This window comes from Canis aureus, chromosome 3 (assembly GCF_053574225.1).
Source record: "Canis aureus isolate CA01 chromosome 3, VMU_Caureus_v.1.0, whole genome shotgun sequence".
Taxonomy (NCBI): Eukaryota; Metazoa; Chordata; class Mammalia; order Carnivora; family Canidae; genus Canis; species Canis aureus.
This window is the reverse complement of record NC_135613.1, coordinates 84,247,235-84,261,833: the sequence shown is the minus strand read 5'-3', so window position 1 is coordinate 84,261,833 and position 14,599 is coordinate 84,247,235. Positions and strand designations below refer to the sequence as shown.

The window sequence follows — 14,599 nt, the reverse complement described above, 5'->3', positions numbered from 1 at the left end:
ATTCATTGCCTATGAGGCTGTATGTGACCTGGCCCCTGCCCACTTACCCAGCTTCATCAGCTTCATCTGGTACTACTCTCTTCTTTTCTCACTGTTACCTAGCCCAGTGCAGGCCAGTAGAAATATTACATGGGCTGGGGCTCCTGGGTGGCTCAGTTGATGAAGCGTTGGACTCTTGTTTTTTTTGGCTCAGGTGATCTCAGGGTTGTGAGACTAAGCTCTATGTGAGGCTCCCTACTCAGCAGGGAATCTGCTTCTCTCCCTCACTCTACCCCCATACACACACACACACACACTAAAATAAATCCTTAAAAAAATTACATGAGTTGTGTGTTCAAATTAAAATTTTCCAGTAGCCATAATAAGAATTGTAAAGGCAGGGGCGCCTGGGTGGCTCAGTCGGTTAAGCGTCTCCCTTTGGCTCAGGTCATGATCCCAGGGTCCTGGGATAGAGCCTGGTGTCAGCTGTCTACTCAGAGGGGAGCCTGCCCCTCCTACCCCAACCTGGTGTGTGCGTGCTCTCTTTCCCTCTTTCTCTCAAATAAATAAAATCTTTAACAAAAAAAAGAATTGTAACAGCAGTTAATTTTAAGATACTTTATTGTAATGATTAATTTCAATAATATTTTTCTTAATATATCCAAAATAACGTTTTAAATTTTGTAAAAGATTTTATTTATTTATTCATGAGAGACACAGAGAGGGAGACAGAGAGGCAGAGACACAGGCAGAGGGAGATGCAGGCTCCTCGCAGGGAGCCCGATGTGGGACTCGATCCCTTGTCTCCAGGATCACGCCCTGGGCTGAAGGCGGCGCTAAACCGCTGAGCCACCCGGGCTGCCCCAAAATAATGTTTTAGCAGAGATATAACATTTAATGGCTTTCAAAAAGTGGAGGAAGCTAAAGACTGAAGGAACATGATTTGAAGAAGCATAGAGACCAAGACGTTAGTGCAGTTTGTATATATCAAACAGCATCAGTGGCATTGAACTCTAGGCTCGTTTCTTGATGGTCGCAGCTCCTGTTTCTGTACAGTAGGCAGCATAGCATGGTGGGTAAGAGCTTGGACTCTGGAGCTGGACTACCTGGGCTCAAACCTGCTTTCCTCTCTTACTAGTTCTGTGACCTTGTACAAGTTACTAACTTCTCTCTGCCTCAGTTTTTCCAGCCGTAAAATGAGGATTTAGTAGTGTCCTCATTTTATGGGCTTGTTACAGGATTAAATGAATTAATATATGCAAGGTTCTTACATAGTGGGAGCTGTCAGGGACTGTCCTAAATGAGCATTTGCTGTTATTAGTTACCTTGGGCAGTGCTAGGGTGGTGTACTTTGACCCCTCATTTTAGCTTTCTGAAATTAGCTTTTCAGTCTTTCTGTTTCAGTTTTCATCATGGCCTAGCTGCTCAAATCTGATATGTCCGAAAAGGACCTCTCTTTGACCTTTTTATCTCGTAAAAAGGTAGTATCTCGTGATGATATTAGTTGCTCATGTCCAGCAATCAGGGTACCATGCTCAGTTGACCTCTGCATGACCTCCCCATCCTTCCCCGATATCTGAACTATCAGCTGGTTTACCCTTCTCCCTCAGAAATGTATCTCAAGTCTGCATACTTCTGTGCACATAACCACTGTTTTGCTTACTAGTCAGCTAATATGTGCCAGACATTCTTCGAGGTTCTGAGAATATGGTAATGGTCTTACATTCTGATAGGGAAAAACAGATGACGAACAAGCAAATACTTATGGGCATTTGGTACTTCAGAGAAATGAGGGTGATGGGACTAGAGTGACAGGAGGGAGCTGGTGTAGGTATGGTAGTTGGCCAAGGCTTCTCTGACGAGCTGATACCAGGACAGAGCCTTAATGAGGGTGGGGGAGCAAGCCGTGAGAATACTGGGCATTGGTAGGAAGCATCACAGGTAGAGGGAACTTTAAGTGCAAAGGCCTTGAGAAAGCGCCTGAACACAGGTGCACAGCCTGTTCAGGAAACAGCATGGAGGCAAGTGGGCCTGGGCTAGAGGGAGCACATTGGGGACTGGTGGACAATGAGGCCAGAGGCAGCCCAGGACAGATCTTGAGGGGCCTGACAGGCCGTCTTTTGGACCTGAGCTTCTGTTCTGAGTGTGGAGGGAAGCTGCCATCCCCTCTCACCTGGAGCCTCTGCGAGAGTTTTCCTTCATCCTCTTCTGCTCTCCGCCACATCATTCTCCTGCTTTAAACTCTTCAAATGATTTCCGTTGCACTTAGGGTAGAATCCAGCTCCACCCATGACCTGTAGGTATCTGTGTGGTTGAATCTTCCTGCCTCCTGGGGCGTCATCCACCCCCCCTCAGCTCCAGCCCACTCTGCGTCAGTTGTACAGACATTTCCTCAAGGTTTGGGACATGCAGAGTTCTTGCTTCAGATCCTGCTTTAGCCACAGGCTGTTTCTACTGCCTTTTCCCCATTTTTACTACTTATTTTTAAATTCCCATTGATTTTCCTCCCCATTGTTTGTTTTGAAAAAAAAATTTTCTTTTTACAGATTTTATTTATCTGTTCATGAGAGACACACAGAGAGAGGCAGAGACACAGGCAGAGGGAGAAGCAGGCTCCCTGTGGGGAGCTCAATGGGGAACTCGATCCCTGGACCCCGGGATCACACCCTGAGCCAAAGGCAGACACTGAACCACTGAGCCACTCAAGCACCCCTTGTTTTGAAAAGTTTTAAACATAGGAAAAGTTGGTAAACAGTATAACAAACATCTGTATAACTTCTACCAATATTTTGTTAATGTTCTGCCACAATTGCTTTAATCAGGCTTCATTTTATGTTACTCTTTAGAGATCCCTTTTCTGAATATACCCCTCCTTTCTACGGTTGTTTCAAATTGATTTCATATAATACTTAAGAAAAAGTGTCTGTTTACCTGTTTATCTTTTGTCTCCATTGGACTGTTGGCTTCACATTCACATAGACTGTTCTTTTTTTCTTTTGTACTATATTCCCGTTTAATACCAGATTTTAAGTACATATTAAGTATTTGTTGGCCTGTGAACATATGTATGTATGTGTGTGTGTGCCTCTGTTCTTTTAAGATGGACACTTTAACCCAGAAGTGGTCAAGTACCGGCAGCTGTGCTTCAAATCCCAGTACAAGCGCTACCTCACCTCCCAGCAGCAGTATTTCCATAGGCTGCTGAAGCAGATCCTGGCTTCCCGGAGTGTAAGTAATGCTGGGAACTGGACATGGACATGGACAGTGAATGCACAGATCTCATGACATCAAGAAGTGGTTCAGGTACCAAATACAAAAGGTAGCACTAGGGAGAAAATGTTATCAGTTTAAGCCATGACACAGTTAGGCTGTATCATCCTTTCCTATTTATCGGAAGATGTAACCTGATTTCAGAGATGAGAAAATGTGAAAAAGATGTTTCTTAAAACCGATGAAATATCATAGCTTCAGTATTTAGCAAGGTAAACAAATGGCTTTGAGACCCCATCATGGGTTAAGGAGAAGCAGGTGGCTCTGCAATTGATGTGCGAGAGCACACAGGCCTCCACATACCCTGATGGATGAATAGTGCACCAGGCTTCACGGCCCCGAGATCTGGCCCAGTGTGGTAATCTTTGAGGCACGATTGTTGTGGTTTTAAGTGGATTTTAAGCTTGGCTATGGAAGCAGTTGGGTGTCCAGTATGATAAGTATTCATCCTTGAGGGAGCAGTTTGCTAATCAGATTTAAGATGTTTTGCCATGTGGTAATCAGTAGAGACTCTTTATTTGGACACGTTTTCACATGTGCATCTCTGGTGATCTAAAGGGAGAGGATTGAGCTTGTTAAACAGTGAAGAGAAGAAAACGTAGACTTGGGGAATGCACCAGAGCAAGCTTTGGATGACGGCGTGTATCCTCATCTGATCTCTTCCTAGGACCTCCTGGAGATGGCCCGACGAAGTGGCCCAGCCCTGCCCTTCCGCCAGAAGCGCCCTTCGCCATCCCGCACACCTGAGGAGCGGGAGTGGCGGACCCAGCAGCGCTACTTGAAGGTCTTGAGGGAAGTGAAGGAGGAGTGTGGTGACACAGACCTGTCATCTGATGAGGAGGGTGAGTGTCTATGGGCACGTGGGGTGCCAGGCAGCTTGTTCAGTTGGAGCCAGTGGTGTAGCCATTTATCTCCTAGGAAAGAAGTCATCCCAGTTGTCTCTCTTGGGGGGTGGATAATGGGACTCAGAACTCCATAGTCTTTGGGCTCTGAGATGTTCCTATTAGGTGGGGTGTGACTGCATACCTTTTTTACCCTTGATGCCTAAGTGGCATTTGAGTTTAGTTGAGTTGACTCCCTGCATGGCAGGGCTCTCCACAGTAGGCCTTCTGGTCCTATTGTGCCACTTGAGAGAACTGCTTTTCCCCTTACAGGAGAGTAGTAGTGACTGTTGGCCTGCTGCAATGCGACCCCATCACTCTGTTGAAGTCTCTCTTCCTGGAAGAGCCGTTTAAATGACCTAAGTGTGCTCCAGTTCGTCTGGAGAAGGGTCAGAAAGGAATGGTGGAACCCTGGCCTCCATGTTGTTGGCTTAACCTTGTTGAACCCAAATGGCCACTTACCCAATCTCCCCTATTGGAGTCCACAGCCACGTTGGATTTACAAGAAAAATTTTCTTTTGAAGATCTCAGCTCATGGCTTCCGAGCTCTCCAGCGCGTTCTCCTAGCCCTGCGGTGCCCCTGAGGGTGGTGCCCACGCTTTCAACTACGGATATGAAAACTGCAGGTGAGAACTGAGTGATGTTGTGGACGTTTTGGGAGATCAGGACATAGATCTGAGAGCTCCCTTAGAGGGAGGTGGGCACTGGATTCTTACCTGCCAGGGAATTGGAGCACTGTTCCCTAGAAGTAGGAGATGGGGTGAAGTTTCTGTACACTTCCACTTTTGTACAAGTAGCTAGGCCTTCATTCCTTCCTTCCTTTGTTTTGAAACTTTTCCTTAGTAGCTGCTCAGGTGGTATTTTGGGCTAAAGAAAGTAGATTGATAAAATAGCAATACATAGGGACAGTTCAATAATAGAACAAGAGAGAATCAGAACCATAATAATTTTTTAGAAGGTCTGTGAAATTAGAGAAAAACTTTTAATTGGATAGGAATAGCATAGAGATCGAAGAAGAACATTAAGAACTTTTGAGGTAGGGATCCCTGGGTGGCTCAGCGGTTTAGCGCCGCCTTCAGCCCAGGGCGTGATCCTGGAGTCCCGGGATCGAGTCCCACATCAGGCTCCCTGTATGGAGCCTGTTTCTCCCTCTGCTTGTGTCTCTGCCTCTCTCTCTCTCTCTCTCGGTGTCTCTCATGAATAAATAAAATCTTAAAAAAAAAAAAAAAAAAAAGAACTTTTGAGGTTTTTTGGGAGCAGCTATATAACTGAGGTCATTGTTATTTACTGGTGTAGACAGAAGCTGAAGCATTGATCCTGTGATGGTTTCAAGATTGTGCGTGCTTGTGGTACATGGGAGTCAGAAGGGAAACTCAGAAACATGTTACTTTTGAGTGTCATGAGTAACCAGAAAGACTTGAATTTGAGCACTGTTAGTGAATGACCTCGTCCATGTGGTTTGGTTCATTTTCTCTCAGATAAAATAGAACTGGGGGACAGTGACCTGAAGATAATGTTAAAGAAGCACCATGAGAAGCGGAAACACCAACCAGTAAGATTGGCTGGGGTGGCTCATTAGTGGTTTTAAGTTCAGTGTCTTTGGATTGGCTATCGGGAGATGAAGGGAGTCACGGTATCATTTATGCTTCCTTTTCTATCGCTGTTAGGGGGCAGGAGCAACCGTAGGGCTAGTTAACACCAAAGATGTGAGAGGAAGACAAATGTTTAACATGGCACCTGATTTAATCTTTATAGCAAGACTGGTCCATGGATCCTTATATCCATTTTGCATTCAGAGAAGTTAAGGAGCTTGTTCTCGGCACCACAGCTAGGAGGTCAGGACTCCAATCTCGCTTCCCACTTTTTACTCTTTCTGTTACGTCACCAATCAAGGTAATGCCAATAAAGCCAAGCCAGAGAGCATAGGGGAGGAAGAAAGGGCAGTCCATCTAAGGCCAGATGGGGAGATGGGAAGAGTCTTGCATTGGAAATCAGCAAATCCCTGACCTCCTTTGAACCCCATTTTCAGACTGTATAGTGATACTTAACAAGACTGTTTGAAGAGCACAAAAGATGAGGAATGCGAAAGAGCTTTATAAACTTTCTATCTACCATACGATAGAAGGTTTGGAAGTGGGTTCTATGCCTCTTTCTGAAGGGCAGTAGTTTTTTATCTCCATATATTTTCAATTCACCTGAGTTCCTCAAGTGCATTCAATGCGTGACTGTATCTACGTAAATTGGCAAAATCAGTTTTAGCTTCCTTACGGGGCCTCTGTAACAGTCTCTGAATATCACATCCAGGATCATCCGGACCTTTTGACAGGGGACCTGACTCTCAATGACATCATGACTCGAGTAAACGCTGGCAGGAAGGGCTCTCTAGCAGGTAAATGATGTCCGCTGTAGGTAGACGTCATCTGACTGTGGTATTAGCGTTATGTGAGCCTGTAAATAAATGGGACCACAGCTTCCTTCCTGCTGATAACCTGTGTTTTCTTATTGCTTCTTGGGGATTTATAGGTGCAAAATGAATATAAAATCAGTACAGCAGATCTTTGACTCTTTAATAGGTGTTAAAATTAATCTGTAAGATCTCTCAGTGGGTCTGGTAAAAAACAAAGCAAAAAATAACTAAATGTTTTATGACTTAAGACTGTTCTTCTACTGGTGGGTGTTAGGAAAATAATATGCAGATAAGACCCTCACTTCCTGATAGAAAATGTAGTTCTGTGATTTGTGTGTCTTTTCTTCCTAGCTCTGTATGACTTGGCTGTCCTTAAAAAAAAGGTTAAGGAAAAAGAGGAGAAAAAGAAGAAAAAAATAAAACTGATCAAATCAGAGGCAGAGGATTTGGCCGAACCATTAAGCAGTGCCGACGGGATCCCACCTCTCTCACAGGCCCCTTCTCCGCTGGCTATACCTGCTATCAAGGAGGAGTAAGTGAGCAGCGGAGACTCCTGCTTGGGGGTGAACGGTTAACCTGTGGTGTGCCCAGCACTGGTGCTTGGAATGAGCCACTGGGTGTTGAACCTGCAAGACCAGAGTCCCAGGGCACCTTTTAGGGAATGTGTATAGTGTGGTCCTTTATTGAACTTTCATGTGACTGTTAGAAGGTTTAGAGGGCCTAAACCATCTGGGGATGTGTTAAACCATCTTTTCGATGGTTCTTACATATTTTTTCCTTCATTAGGCCTCTTGAAGACCTCAAGCCTTGCCTTGGAATCAATGAAATATCTTCCAGTTTCTTCTCCCTTCTATTAGAGATCTTGCTGCTAGAGGGGCAGGCTAGTCTTCCTATGGTAAGAGTTTTGGAAAACTCAGATGTACATCAATTTTCAAATTGTAGAAAACTTTTTAACAATCTATAGTTGGAGAAGAATTCTGGGTCCCTCCCAAAGCTCTGTAGCTAACTTGCTTTGTGACTATGCTGTGGCATGGCCGCGGCATTGCTGGTGTGGAACAGAGCTCTAACTGGGTTCTGGCTTTATTTTCCCTTAGCTGGAGGAACGGGTTTTGGATTGGCAGTCCTCTCCAGCCAGCTCCCTTAATAGCTGGTTCTCTGCGGCGCCCAACTGGGCAGAGTTGGTGTTACCAGCCCTGCAGTATCTTGCTGGGGAAAGTCGTGGTAAGGTACTTTTTTCCTTAGGGTCAAGTGTTTTCCCCCTTTAATTCATTCTCCTTGTAAACTGCAGCATTCTTGGTTAAATCCATTATGGTTTTGCCTAATGCTGTGCCTTGGGTGGGGAGGGCCTCTGCTGTCCTCATCCAATATGAAACATTCACAAGTTCTCTCAGAGCTTAGGGATAGCAGTTAGTCTGAGTTTTGCACTCTCTCTGACCTGTGTGACTTGTTCATGTGGTCCATGTCTTGCAGCTGTACCTTCCAGTTTCTCTCCGTTTGTTGAATTCAAAGAGAAAACCCAGCAGTGGAAATTGCTTGGTGAGTAATTCATTCTGCCCACATGTAGCAGTGTTTCTCATTGTCTCACTTCCCCCGCTCAGCTGCCTTTGCCTTCTAGTCCTTACAGTCCAGTAGGATGTTGAAAACAATATTATGCCTTATTTTGTTCAGTAAAAAGAAGTCCTTTGTGACTCTTTTGGTATCTCAGAATCGAGGTTTGATCCCTCCCCTGTATTTTGGCTCTCCCGAGCTGGGGTGGGATGGTCTTCCTATGATGATGCCCTGTGGCACGGATTGGATTACAGTCTGGGGGGGTACTTTACAGTGGCACCCACAGTTATGTTAATCGTGCGTAAGCTTTTAGATTAATGTTTCATAGTATAATTATTTTCTTTCCTAACAGTGGGATTTCTGTTAAGGATAACGTGCAACAAGATGTCAGACGGCACTGAATGTGCTGTTTCCAAGGAGCAAGATTCTTATTTTTGTTTTAAATTTACAAAGTCCCTCTCACTAAGTTGTAGTGTTATATACCTGACGTAACTCGGTGACTATTAACCGATGATGGTGATAAGAGGAAAATGCCATCTTGATTTCCTACTGAAATTCACTAACCTTTCTTTTTACCCCAGATCACAGAGTGATCTGTGAAGAGAGAGATGGGCAGAAGGTTGTGAATGCAGTAGGTTCATTTATTCCTTATAAAGTGTATTTAGCATTTAGGGGTCAGGCATCGTGTTAGGTGCTAGAGTATATAATGAACAAACATTCAGGTGAAGTAACAAACATACACATTCTATAAAAGGAAAGTACCAGAAAGGATGGAAGTTTATGATGAGGTGTTGGTATATCCTGCAGAGTCGGGAGGACCTTCCTGAGGAAGGAACGTTTTAGCAGAGATGTTAACGAAGCCTAGGAAGGAGCTCAGCAGGCTGAGGGGAAGAGCACTCCATGTAGAGCGAGCAGTGCGGGTCAGCAGGGCCAGGGAAGATTCGATTCGAAAAGATCACATAAGCCCACTTAGAGATGAGGATACTCGGGACCTTCAGAGCGAGAATGGACAAGTTTGATAAAGTCCATAACCGTAGGACTTGGTTATGCCTGGCTGTGGGGAGTGAAGGGAGGGTGCCGTCAAACATCACTTGTGTTAGATTTGCACCTCGTGGTGAAGATGCCATTCATTGTGGTGGCAGCTGTGGAGGATGTCTCTCCTCAGGTGAGGGCGGAGACCTTGAGTTTAGTTTTGGGCATGCTGAGCGTGAGCTGCCTTCGAGGTATTTAAGTGTCGACGTTGAGTAGGCAGTAGGGTGTGTGGGTTTAGAATCCAGATGGGAGAGTCAAGGCAGAGAGTTGGCGTATCCACAGTAATGGCAGCCAAAGGCGTAGGGAGGAAGCATGACGTGAGGGGAAATGAGGGCCTTGACTAAGCCTTGAGAAGCTCGGAGGCCGAGCAGGCTGAGCAGGAGAGCGTATGCAGAGGTGGCTACAGGCTTGGGAGGAAACCATGAAATAATCATGGAATCTTGGAAGCCAGGGAAGGACACGGTCAGGAAGTGGGGAGCGGTTGTTAGCCTTGATTGTTCCTGAAAGGTCCAGTGAGGTGAAGCCGTGGATTTGAGGACATGGAAGAAATGGTGACTCCTCACCAGGGTGGGCATCAGGGGCAGTGGCTAGTTGAAGGTGACCCGTGATTGCTGACTCTGCCAGGCTGCTGGCTCGGAGTCAGCCTGGAGGGGGACCTCCCCCCGGGCTGGCAGAGCTTGTAGGACCAGATAATAAGGATTTTAAGCTTGTGGCCATTTTGTTGATCCCTTGCCATACTGTATCCCTTGGAAATCTGCAGATGCTCCCAGTCAGGGCCCGCTTTGCTGTGGTCAGTTAAACATTTACCTTCACACCTCTGGGTAAAGAGACCATAAATCTAAACACATCTTTTTAGAGGTTTAGCAGGGGACAGGATGATAGTGGCCAAGAGAGGCATTTTTTTTTTCATTGAGAGAAACTGAGTGAGTTTAAATGTTGATGTTAAGAGTACAGTGATAAGAAGATTGGAAATAATGGAGAGAAGGGAAAATTCACCATAAAAAACCCTGTGGAAAGGGGAAGGGATTGGCCTTGGTTAGCAGGAGACAGCGCAGTTCTTACTATAGGAGGAAGTGGTGGACGCCCAGCGCTGGGCTGTTGGGTGTGTTGAGGGGGTTTGGTCTGATGGCTTTTCTGTGAAAAATCGGAGGTGAGAGAGGTGCAGTTGTGAGAGGGAAGGGAGGTTGAGAGGGTGGGGACATAGTCCTTACAGCCGTGAGAGACTAGCCTGACCAGAGATCACGTTAGATGGCCGGCCGGTGTCGAGGCCCAGCGGAGGCTGCTCTGTGGCCCTTTACAGAGGTATTCTTGGCCTTTTGGTGTGTTTCCTCTTTGGCAGCCCTCAGCTGTCTTGAGTTAAAGCTTGGAGAACGTGGACAGCTTAGAATTTGAGTGGAGCTGCAGGGGCAGCAGCAGAGGTAGGAGGTATTAGTGCCACTGAAGGGATGGGCACCCCCTGAACCCAAGAGTGAGCGAAGTGTGATGGAAGGCCTTGGAGAAGTGCAGGTGCGCATGGACCCTCAGTCCTCTTGAGTCAGAGGGATGTGTTGTGGGAGAAGTTGAGCAAGCAAGAAGCCTGGCTGGTGGTGGTCAGGGAGCAGAAGGTGGGGGTTGTACCGAGGCTCTCAGCTCTGTGTCTTGCAGGCAGTTGGGGAACTAAAAACACTGATGCCTGGGTTTTACCCACAGAGGTTTTGGTTGATGGCTTGGGTGGGACTAGACCCTCAGTGTTTTTAAAAGTTCCCAGGTGATTATTAATGTGTGCGTAGTCAGGGTTGAGAAACAGTGGATTAGGCATCCATGAGGAACAGTGGATTAGGCATGGAATAGTTAGGTAATGGCAGTGTCCAGAGGTGGTTGCGGGAGTGAGGGGCTGGGGTGGAGAGGGAGGACGTCGTGAGGACAGAACCAAGAGGTTTGGACGCTGGCTGTACCGTATATGACATGCCAGTTGCCCAGTGTGGTGGCAGGAAGTGGACTGGTGAGGGGCCAGGTGGGCAGTGCTCTGTGAGGAGTGACTAGGTAAGTAGCTGTGAGAAGCAGGGGACAGGGTGGAACAGGTGGATCGATGACGTTAAGAGCCTTAGGGACCAGGCTTTTTTACTTCGACTTTCAGAAGAGTTGGGGAGAAATAGTATGGCATCAGTGATGGGATGCAAAGGGGAGCTCCACACTGAAGGATGTGGCTGTGAGAGAATAGGTAGCCAGCGCATCCCAAGGTAGGGCTGCGGAGAAGCGGGCTTCACACCGACCAAGGATGTGGAAGGAGTGATGGGAGAAGAGGATCAGGCTGTAGGGAAACTGATGATGAAGGAGCATTTCTAGAAGGCAGAGCAGGAATAGGAAGCTTCCAGGATAAGAAAGTTCAGCTCTTTCCGGGCATGGTGGTAGCGTGCCTGACTAGTGGGAGCAGGTAGGAGGGCCCCGAAGTGCCGTCGCAGCTGCCTTTGAAAAGGGTAGGCCCTGGGGGGCTGCATTCTCCCTCCATGCAGACCCAAGTATTGGTAGTCTCTGTGGCTTCTGGTCTGGGCAGGAGACACAGGTAGGCACCGTCATGTGATGGAAGATGCCGCAGGAGCTGGAACAAACTAATGGGGAGGGGGCTGCGGAGCGGGGGTGCTCATCTCTGTAGGCAGGTCAAGGGGGTCAAGCCTTTCTCCTGCCTGGGGGCCACCACTGCTGTGCCAGTTGGTACAGTGCCTGTATTGCCCCACTAACGAGAGGAAGCCTTTTCTGACCCCCCTACCCCCTGAGCATAGGATAATGTCCTAGGGTATGCTTCCGTGATACCCTTTGTGACCCCTTCTCCTTTGAGATTTTATTAATGTGTATTCTTTTCTCACCTGACTGTAAACTCCCTGAGAACAGAGACTGAGTCCCTGCGTAACCCTGCCTAGCCTGCAGTGCTTGGCACATGGTGGCTACTCAGCGAATACTTAGGGAATGAGTGATTTACTTAGGGAACATCCAGATGCTGGTCAAGGCCGTACAGGCTGACGGGATAGTAAGTGCAAAGGACCATTGCCCTGTAGGTCCTGATGGCCGCAAGTAAGGAGAAGGTGAGATTTTCAGTAACATCTTAGATTGTTTTTTTATCTCCATTATTGTTATTTGCCTTTTTTGTTTTTCTGATAGGTCAATCTCAAGATAATGAAAAGGAATTAGCTGCACTCTTCCAGCTGTGGCTAGAAACCAAAGACCAGGCTTTCTGTAAGGTACAGTTTTTAAGAAATAACCAAATCTTTCTTGCTGGGCTTCTGGAGTCCTTAACTTTAAAGCCAAAATTTATTTACCTGTTATGTTTTCCTTTTCCAGCAAGAAAATGAAGACAGTTCAGATGCCACAACACCTGTTCCTCGGGTGTGAGTATAATACTCTTATGATGGCTGGTAATCCATGAAATGACAGTTTAAGGTAGTTCCTTGTTTTGCTGACATTTTTAAGTATGGTAGAGCCATAGTGAACTTCAGAGTTCCTAGTTGTCTGCTGATTCTTCCCAGCCATAAAGTACCTGAGAAGGGTAACGCTCCCATCAGTAAAAGTGGCCTTCTGAGCATAGTGTCCTGAATTGGGGAGAGGATTGCATAGTAGAGTCTCTGAGGGGGTTGTGATCCACCTTGTAGGAGGGCACACTCCTTTCCCTGAATTGTTCAGTTCCCCATTTCAGAACTGTCTGTCTCATTCTGCCCATGAGGAAATTGAGGCATGAGGTTAAGTGACTTGCTGAAGGTTAGTGACAGGACCTGGTCTAGAATGTAGGCCTCTTGACCACTAATCCTGAGCTGTTTATATCATGTCATTTCATGTGGCCGTTTTCGGTCTGATGTGCACCCCCACCCCCAGCATTGTTGTGATACAGTTGACGTAGGCTGTTGTGTAAGTTTGAGGTTGTACCGCATGGTGATTTGATACACATATGTATTATGAACCAATGACTGTAGTATTAGTTACATTCATCATGTCACATAATTATCAGCTCTTTTTTTGTGGTGAGAGCATTTAAGATCTCTCTTAGCAACTTCTCTGTGTATGAAACAGTATTGATAACTGTAGACATCATGCTGTGCGTCAGATCCCCAGAACTTACTGGTCTTCTGACCGGAAGTTTGTACCCTTTGATCAGCCTCCCCCCATCTCCCCCACCCACCAGCCCTTGATAACTACCGTTCTATGCCGTTTCTGTGACTTTGACATTTTTTAGATTCCACGTATGTGAGGTCATACAGTATTTGTCTTCCTCGTCTGATTTTTTTCACTTGGCGCAGTGGGCCCGTCTGTACTGTTGGCAAATAGCAGGATTGCCGCCTTTTCTTTATGGCTGCATAATATTCTGTCTTATGGATGACATACCACGTTTTCTTTGTTCATCTATTGATGGGCAGTTAGGTTGCCTCTGTGTTGAAGCTGTTGTAAATAAGGCTGCAACGAACACAAAGGTGTGCCTATCTTCACGAGGTAGTCATCTCATTTCTTTCAGAAGTACCCAGAAGTAGGATGGCTGCATCATATGATAGTTCTAATTTTTTTTAATCTAATTTTTTGGAGAATCTCCCTATACTTTCTGTAGCAGCTGAAGCAGTTTACATCCCTACCAGCAGTGCACAGCAGTTCTCTTTCCCCTGCATCCTTGCTAACACTTGTTATTTTGTATCTTTTTGGTAAAAGCTATTCTAACATGTGTGAGGTGGTATCTCATTGTGGTTTTGATATATGATTTGCAACTTTTTCTCTCATTTGGTAGGTTGCTTTTTCATTTTGTTGTTTCCTTTGCTGTGTGGAAGATGTTATTTGGAATAGTCTCACTTACTTTTACTTTCATTGCTTGCGTGTTTGTGTCATATCTAAAAAATTGTTGCTGAAACCAGTGTCTAGGAGCCTCTGTCATAATGTTTCCTTCTAGGGGTTTTACAGTTTTAGGTGTTGGTTTAAGTCTTTAATTCATTTTGAGTTAATTTTTGTGAGTGGTATAGGATAGAGGTCCAAATTCAGTCTTTCCCATGTGGTTATCCAGGTTCCCCAATGCAATTTATCGAAGAGACTGTCCTTTCCCTGTTGACTATTCTTGGCTGCATTGTCAAATATGGAGCCTTTGGGTTGACCATATACATGATGGTTCATTTTTGATTTTTAATTCTGTTTCATTGGCTTATGTGTCCGTTTTTATGCCAGTGCTGTCCGATTTTGACTATTACAATTTTCTAATAAAGTCTGAAATCAGCAAGTGTGATGCTTCCCAGGATGGCATTAGCTGTTTGGGGTTGTTTGTGGTTCCATATAAATTTTAGGATTGTTTTTTTCTATTTCTGTGAAAAATGATATTGGGGTTTTGTTAGAGATTACACTGAATTAATTGGTGGGTGATTTTTGGGTAATTGGACTTTTTTTTTTTAAGATTTAGAGAAGAGCAGCAGAGAGGAGGGAAAGTCCCAAGCAGACTCCCTGTTGAGTGCAGACCCCAACACAGGGCTCGATCTCACAACCC

General features: G+C 45.7%; 1 protein-coding gene across 5 annotated transcripts in view; it reads left to right on the top strand.

Annotated features, from left to right (window-relative positions):
* NFRKB (nuclear factor related to kappaB binding protein) overlaps nucleotides 1-14,599 on the top strand; it is a 38,760-nt gene that overhangs the window by 11,066 nt on the left and 13,095 nt on the right. For 4 of the 5 annotated variants that reach the window (XM_077894171.1, XM_077894172.1, XM_077894174.1 and 1 more), the window contains exons 5-15: nucleotides 3,080-3,207; nucleotides 3,917-4,091; nucleotides 4,619-4,756; nucleotides 5,609-5,682; nucleotides 6,435-6,519; nucleotides 6,889-7,069; nucleotides 7,324-7,432; nucleotides 7,632-7,758; nucleotides 8,008-8,073; nucleotides 12,253-12,332; nucleotides 12,433-12,479. In XM_077894171.1, the coding sequence (XP_077750297.1) occupies nucleotides 3,080-3,207; nucleotides 3,917-4,091; nucleotides 4,619-4,756; nucleotides 5,609-5,682; nucleotides 6,435-6,519; nucleotides 6,889-7,069; nucleotides 7,324-7,432; nucleotides 7,632-7,758; nucleotides 8,008-8,073; nucleotides 12,253-12,332; nucleotides 12,433-12,479 (1,210 nt within the window). The remainder of the gene's footprint in view (nucleotides 1-3,079; nucleotides 3,208-3,916; nucleotides 4,092-4,618; nucleotides 4,757-5,608; nucleotides 5,683-6,434; nucleotides 6,520-6,888; nucleotides 7,070-7,323; nucleotides 7,433-7,631; nucleotides 7,759-8,007; nucleotides 8,074-12,252; nucleotides 12,333-12,432; nucleotides 12,480-14,599) is intronic. The other variant, XM_077894175.1, reaches the window with a different exon arrangement.